Raw genomic sequence first — 7,641 nt, 5'->3', positions numbered from 1 at the left:
GTTCTCAGACAGCGGGCGCCCCCTGCTGCCAGACATGAGTGCGGCAGGGAGGAAGCCAGGGTCTTTTTAGGGACTGGGAATCTCCTCTCTCCCATCCTCCCCAGCTCTCACCAGGAGCTGGGCCACGAGGACACAGTGGTTCTTCTGGTTGCCCCCATCCTAAGGATGAGGAAAAATTCAAGTGTCTTGCCCAAGATCTCAGAGCCAGTCAGCAATGAACCTGGTTTCTCCTTCTTAGGGTCCACCTCGGCTAACAGAGCCTGCTACCCCCAAGCTCCTTTGAACCCCCAACAGTCAGCAGTCAGCGCACCAAAGCACTTATAGAAGGTAAGCAAAAAGTATTTAATGGACTTGGGGGAGGGGCAGTCTCAGCACTCCACCAGGGGCGCATACCTCTGGTAGGAGACCTCCACACAGGGTTCAAGAGTTGAGGTGCAGGTGCAGAAGCTCCCGGCTTCTCCCGGGAAGGTGGGGTGAGAAGTGGACTGAACCTGTAAGGAGCAATCCCGCAGCAGAGGCAGCACTGGGTCAGTGTGGAGCTACACAGACTGAGGGGAAGAGGGGCTCTTCCCAAGTCCTCACCCTGTGGGGCTCCTGGCCCACCCACTGGGGTTCAGGCCATCCCAAGCTGCTGCTGCCTCCCAGGCCCCCACACAGAGGACAAAGTGTGCACCACAGAACATCACTACAAGGGCCTGAGGCCAGTAGCTATGGGCCACCCCAACTTCCCCCCTAATGTTCCACTTCCAAATGTTTCATATATTGGGCTTCAGAGTAAAAATTTTCTTTAAATTACAGTCCATCCCTTCAAATCGCAAACCACTAGATAGTCTCAGTCCTCATGAACGGCTGAGAAAACTGAGGCCGTGGCTGGTGATGTGGATTTTCCCCTTTGTGTCTCCACAGTATGTTCTGGAGGCCTGTGACCCTACTACCAACACTCCCTAGGCCTGTAGCACCCCCTCCCCAGGGTCTTCAGTGCTCCACCTTTAGAGCCGCCACAACAGTGGAGAGCTGCCCCCAAGATCTGCACAATCTCCCATCAAATGTATGCAAGCATGCACACACCCATGCCCTTCTCACCTCCTGGAGGGCTGCAGCCTCACCACTCCCTGGGGGTCCCTTTCCTGGTTTGTAGAGACTCAGAGGTTGGGGCTGCGAGCCAGACCCAGGCCCCCAGGAGGTTGAGTGATTGAGCACAGAGGGACGCATGGGGACCTGCAAATTCTGCACAGGTACCCAGTCGGGCTGTACCACTCTCTGCAGCCAAACAGCTTCAGTCATGTACCTGGGGAGCAACAAGCCAGATGCAAGAGGTCACGGCCCTCCTGGCCTGGTACCCTGCCCACTCAGCTCAGGGAGCACACAGCCCAGGGCAGCCCTACAGGGAAGGGGGGCCAGGCTCATGCAGGCTGCAGTGCCCCTCTACCTCATTTCTTGGGCCAAGTACCCACAGAGACAAGGAAAGGGGGGCTCCAGAGACTGACAATGCCCTGGAAAAAGCCCCAAAGGACAAAAACTGTAAGTGTAAGGGCCTGGCACTAAACTAAGGACAAGAGGGTTGACCAAGGTTCACCCCACTAGCTCTGAGGCCATGTCTCAGGACTCAGGTTTGTCAACTCACTTGGGTCCCAGCGGTGCACAAATTGTTAAATACCAGTTGCTGATACAGCCTTGGTCAAAGGGGTTGTATCTCTGCAGGTATGGGCACTGGAGGAGGTGAGGAGAGAAGAATTGAGAGGTGGCAGGTTGGGCAAGGCCCCTGCCCTCATCCTCTCTTCACTGGGCCAGCCCAGCCAGGGCTGCAGCAAGACCCAGCGCAGAGACACCCAAGGAGCAAGCCAAGACCTATCTGAGTAGCTCCAGTCAGGGCAACCCCTGGCACTGCACCCCAACCTCCCCCCCTTTAAGAGACTACAGACCCCTCATCTGTGCCTGTTCTGCAGTGTAATCCCCATCATTGTCTCCTTTGGCCAGATCTACTATCAGATCTTCCGCCCTCCTCCACAGACAGTTCCACCCGCCCCCACCCCCACTCCCCTACTTGGCCTACTTTTTTTTTCCTAAACTTTTACGTTCAATGAATTTTACTCTCTGGACAGACAAGTCCAGTTCTATTTATCTAACGAAAATCACATGGCCTTGGAAAATGGGGGCCAAAGGTCCTGAGTACCCACAGTAGAAAAGTCCAAGCCCAGAGGTCAAGTCCTTCCCTGGGCACTCAACTGGTTTCTCCCTCAACCCCTCCTCCCACCCCCTCCTGGACCCCCTCCCCCTTCCTAGTGCAGGCCAGTCTTCTCCAGATTCCACCACTAGCCCCCAATGCCCTTGGCCCTGTCACGAGCTCTTTCATCTTCCACACTATTCTCCCCAAGTGGAACCAGGGGCATCCATGCAGGACAGCTGATGCCTGGAGGAGGAAATGTCCATAGCTCCAGAATGACCTATTGTTGCCAAAAAGCAACACTAACCACTGTGTTATGCAGTATTCTGCCTGCTTTGAAAGTATTTAAAGCATTTAAGGGACTGATATTCTAATTGTAATTTTAATTAAATGGTTAAGGAGTGATCACATTTAAGAATTTTAAATTTAAGTAAGTACATTTTGACTTACTAGAGATATAAGGTTAGAAACCATTGTTCATTGATTAAAGAAGTGATCTTTGTTGAATAGGTTCATAAGAACTGACTCCCCACAGGATACCTCAGACATGAATAGATCCCAACAAATAAATTCCCAGAATGTCCCCAGCTTTCAGACCTGGGTCTTCAGTTCTGGTTCTGTGTCTCAAATGCCCTCACACTCAACCAAAGTGGGCATCTTCTCACTCCACCTCCCACGCAACGCCCTGCTGCCTTGACCTCCTCTTTCTCAAAGCACTTTTCCTTAAGTTCACTCATTTACTCAAATGTTTGGGGACCTCACTGGCAATGAGCACAATGAAAACAGAGCCAGCTGTAAGATTCCTTAATTACGACCTCTGAAGTACGCTCCATTTGCAAAAATTGGGAATTTCATTAAACGTAAAACATCTTCAGGTGACACTTTTTTACAAAATGAGATGACAAGCTACAGAGTGGGAGAAAGTATTTGCAAAATACATATCTCGATCCAGAGTTTATAAGGAACTCTTAAACTCAATACTAAGAACACAATTCTTTTTTTTAATGGGCCAAGGTTAGAAGAGACATTTCATCAAGGACATACAGATGGCGCACAGGGACATGAAAAGATGCTCCATGCCATCAGTAGGAAACAACAAGCCACTAGGAAAAGGTAAAATGAAACCAACATGGGGTAGCACTAGCCTTTACTAGACTGGCTAAAAAGACAGAGCCGACAATGCCAGAAGTTGGTGAGCATGGAGAGCATTGTCATGCAGTGCGCCTGTGAGAATGCAAAATGACACGCCATTTTGAACGCCACTTTGGCAGTTTCTTATAAAGTCAAACAGTTACAGAGGGAGGCGTCGGGCGGGCCCCTGCCTACCTTGCCCTCGTAGGAGCGCTCAGCCGCGCTCACCGACATGGCCTGGATCAGCAACAGCAGGAAGAGTGGCACCAGGAAGCCAGCAGCAGGGACAGCCACCACGACACTGCACACAGGCTCAGGAGCAGCTTTGCTCAGGAGTCTTTGCTGCCCACGCCCCTCGCCCCTAAACCCTCCCCAGTAGCCTCTGTCCCCCAACTAGCCCGGGCCATCCACCCTGCATTCCACGTGTGCTTAAACCTCAGCCACGCAGCTGTCCAGGCCTGTGCCACTTTTAACGCCGCCGCCCCCACCCACCTGCCCACCTCGGAGGACACACATTCGTGCCCTTTCAGCACCCAGCTATATTCTCCACCTTTTGCAGGTCCTCCTATCCCCGCCCATTCTCCTGATCCCTTTCCACCTGGTCTGGGACTGGACCTCCCCACCCCCACCTCCACCCCCACCCCCACTAGCTCCTCCTCATGCTGTCCTCCCTTTGGTTTTCCCCACCCCCTCCCAACGTGGTCATCAGGATACGCTATGGCCTTGTCGGTGGAGAAGGGCATGTGGGCGGTGCGTACCAGGAAGACCAAGCAGGTAGCCAACATGGTGCCCGTGTAGAGGCACAGGGACAGGACGAGCAGCATGAAGAAGCGGAAATTTCGGTGGCCGATGCAGTTATTGACCCACTTGCAGTGGTGGTCAAAGTCCTGACAGAGGAGGAGAGGGGGCAGGCCTCTGAACCCAGCCTCCGAGCCAGCCTCCACAGTGCCCAAATCTGAAGCCTCACACCCTGACCTTCCTGAAAAGTTCCCTGACAATGTCTCCCCTCTGCCCCCTATGCACTGGCACTGACCCCAGGGCAAAATTGAGCCACAAAGTCCCTAAAACTGGTATTTCTGTGGTTAGAATGCTGTTAGGGTTCTGTGCTCCACAGAGTTGCCTGTCAAGAGGCCTTTAGAGACAAGACTTGTCTTTTTCCTGGTACATATTCTGTGTGATTTGGGGAAGGATATGGGAAATCTCTGTACCTCTGTTCAGTCACTGTGAGGAAAATAATACCCTTGTCAGTAAGGATCAGAAAACATACCTGTAAGCCTTTGCAGACTATGCCCAAGAGAATGACAAGCACTCAGAGCCCAGAAGACCCTCTGGTCTGGACACACAGAAAAGGCAAAGCACCCCGAGCTAAGCTTGCAACCAGCCTGAGGGCCTGAAGTTTCTCATGTCAGCCAGTTCCAGAACTAAAGGGTAAATTTCCTCCTGCTGGCCTGACCAGCATAGACATGGATGCCCTTGTGCATGTCACCATCTGTGAGGCCAGGGCCAGCCTGCCAGGGCAGCTGTAGGCCAGTCAGTGACCTGCATGAGTGAGCAGGAGTAACTGGGGAATTACTGCCATCCTTGGCCTTTAGCAGTCCAGGATGTAGTTTCACACCATTGGTCCCCATGTGAGTGGGCTTCTTGGTCCCAGCCAGTGCTAGAAGAGGCAGTTAGGCAGGTGAGGGGAGTACTTACCTCCACACAGATGTTGCACCAGGGACAGTGGTATGTCCGTGGTGGGAGATGGAAGCAGCACTTTTGACACCACTGCAGGCGGAAGGCCCTGTGGTTCACCCATACCACATGCACCATCATGGGGCCCTGTTCATTGGAGCCTGACATGGGAAGAGAATTGGCATCTGCCTTCTACTACCCCATTGCTCTGAGGGCAGCTTCGCAGTTTCACTGAGCTCCAGGAAGGGTGGGAAGTTAGTGGACAGGGCAATCTCTCATGCCCACGGAGTCAGCTGATCCATTTCAGAGACCGGCCATCAGAGAAAAGGTGACTCTGCACCCTAAGAGAACTTGGGCCTTTGCAACCACGATTGATGCTTTGAGTAGTCGTGCAGTGGGAAGAAGGAACAGAGAACTGCGTTCTGAAAGAGCTAGCTTGTCATCCCAGTCTGCCCCAGCCCTCTCCTGTGTGGCAACTGGAAAACTTCTAGAATTCTGTTGTTCCACATCTAAGTGGCTTGGGAAATGATGTGTCAGAAGCACAGTTGGAACAAATGAGGATATAGGGTGATGGGATCGTGAAGCCCAAGGAGGGAGGGGGAAGGGAGGAGCACTGTAGGAATCATCCCTGTGGGCAGGGACTTTTAGGGGCCACCTTCTCCTAGAGGGCCCAAACCTCACCTTGATGCAAGATGCCAGGGTCTGAGAAATTGAGTGAAACAAGACTGAAGAAAGTAAGGACAAAGAGCACACCGGTGATGATGGCAAAGGTCCACTCCCCGTTCTGAGCCAACCACCTGCAACTGAGACAGAGCAGGATTCAGCTCCCATCTGGAGCGGCCGAAAGTCCTCCAGAACACAGTCCACCTTGGATCAGGACCCACAAACATGCACTACACATCCAGGCTATCGAGGATCCAGAGAGGTTCCACCAGCTGTCACCCAGTATTTCCAGCCACCAGCAACTCCCCAGTGTACAAGCACTCTACGCCCCATGACTTTGGACATTCAGTTCCCCCAGCCTAGAATATCTTTCCTTCGGTCACCCTCCTTTGTACGCCGCCCTGCCTCTGTCCTACTCTTAACTATGCTTTCTTTCTGTCTTTTTCTAAGAAACCTGCCAGCTTGTATAGGAGACTCACGGGAACGCGAAGAAGAGGCCACTGAAAACCACCAGCAGCACTACATTAAAGGCAGCAAACAGGCTCGGGAGGACCCAGGAAATCTGGACCTGAGGTAGGGGCTGGGGGTCCTTCATGAAGGGCATGACGTCCTTCCAGGGAGACATGGCTGGGCCTTCTGTGCCCCCAGGGGAGAACAAAGGCACCCAGCTTCCTCCTCACTGCCGGCTCCAGGAGCCCCATGACCAAAGAGGCTACAGATCAGTGAGAGGAAAGAAGTTCCAGTGTGACATCACAGAGGCTGGAGAGAATGGGCCCTGGGGCTCTTCAGCAGAACTGCCTGCTGTCCTCTCCGGCTGCTCTGTCTGTCTACCAGCAAGTCTCACGCCTCCACTCGTGCTGGCAAGTGCAAGGTTGGCTTTGAGGCTACATGAGATTACAGCCTCTAATCACGCTTTCAGGCTCAGTGCTTAATGGAAGCAGTGCTTAGAGCTTACTTTATCTCCATGTTTTCCCTTTCTGTTACGGAAAAATTCCACTTTGGTGGAGGGGCAGCCAGATAATTTCCTGGCTTCATTTCTGGGGTTGGCTTCATGACACAGTGTGGTCAAGGAGACATAAAAGGAGAATGTCCATTGAGGATTTCTAGAGGACTTCTTGCCTTCCTGATAAAAGAGGGGAAAGACACAGTTGGCTCAGCTCTGACCCTTTCTCTTGCCTTGAACCCCAGTGTGCTAGCTGGGTGGCACCTTAGACCCATTGGGTAGCATATTACACAGAGAACTGATGACATCGTTGAGTCACTGCCCCAGCCTTGAACTGCTTCCCTCTGAGTCACTTATTATGTGAGGAAATAGCTAACTTTTCTGTTACATACAGTCAACACTTGTCATTGCCTTAGCCCCTGAGTATCTGAACCCTTCTGTATTGGGATGATCCCCCATGTTGCTATATCCCTCCTAATAAGTAACTTCAATTCTTTGTTAGAAAAGTAGAATCAAGCAAAATTAAATACTAAGCACCTTTTTTGTTTCCCTTTACTCCTTCCCCACATTGTGATTTATTCTCCAACTGCATTTCTGGGGACCTTGAGAACTAATTGTTACATCTCTAACAAAATTCTCCGTGCCGCTCCAAGGTTGATAACTTACTGTTCAGATTTAGAACTTTGGCGTTACTTGAAACACTGGTAGTCATAGTTTCCTGTTTTTGTTTACCTTGCAAGAACAACAGAGTTTATGAGAATGAAACAATTGACAAAAACGCCTACACCCAACTTAAATGAAAACAAAAAACCAAATTTTCATAAGTTAGTTAAGTCATGTGTCAAAACATAGACCCGGGAAAATGTTCACTTTCCTCAAGATGACTTCTTAAATACCCGGACTGAAAATTGCCATGTCAAATGAAACCAGGATGCCTGGCTTGTTGTTAAACAGACAGTATTGAGCAAGGAGGGTTGCTCAGTTTTTTTTACAATTCTGAATCCAGTTTCAGGTACACCATGATTTAGCAGAGATTAGCCAATCAGACTCTACCCCTTGTATTTTT

At 51.2% G+C, this 7,641-nt stretch overlaps 1 protein-coding gene across 1 annotated transcript; it reads right to left on the bottom strand.

The window, feature by feature from the left end:
• Nucleotides 1-420: 420 nt before the first annotated feature.
• Nucleotides 421-6,257, bottom strand: ZDHHC19 (zinc finger, DHHC-type containing 19). The gene is given in 9 exon segments (XM_012730419.1): nt 421-497; nt 500-539; nt 1,084-1,288; nt 1,625-1,710; nt 3,491-3,596; nt 4,010-4,182; nt 4,991-5,130; nt 5,651-5,772; nt 6,112-6,257. Coding segments are annotated over 9 exon segments (1,095 nt in total).
• Between the last annotated feature and the right edge of the window lie 1,384 nt (nt 6,258-7,641).

This window comes from Condylura cristata, unplaced genomic scaffold, assembly GCF_000260355.1.
Source record: "Condylura cristata isolate star-nosed mole 26May11 unplaced genomic scaffold, ConCri1.0 scaffold00003, whole genome shotgun sequence".
NCBI lineage: Eukaryota > Metazoa > Chordata > Mammalia > Eulipotyphla > Talpidae > Condylura > Condylura cristata.
This window is presented reverse-complemented; position numbering and strand designations above follow the sequence as displayed.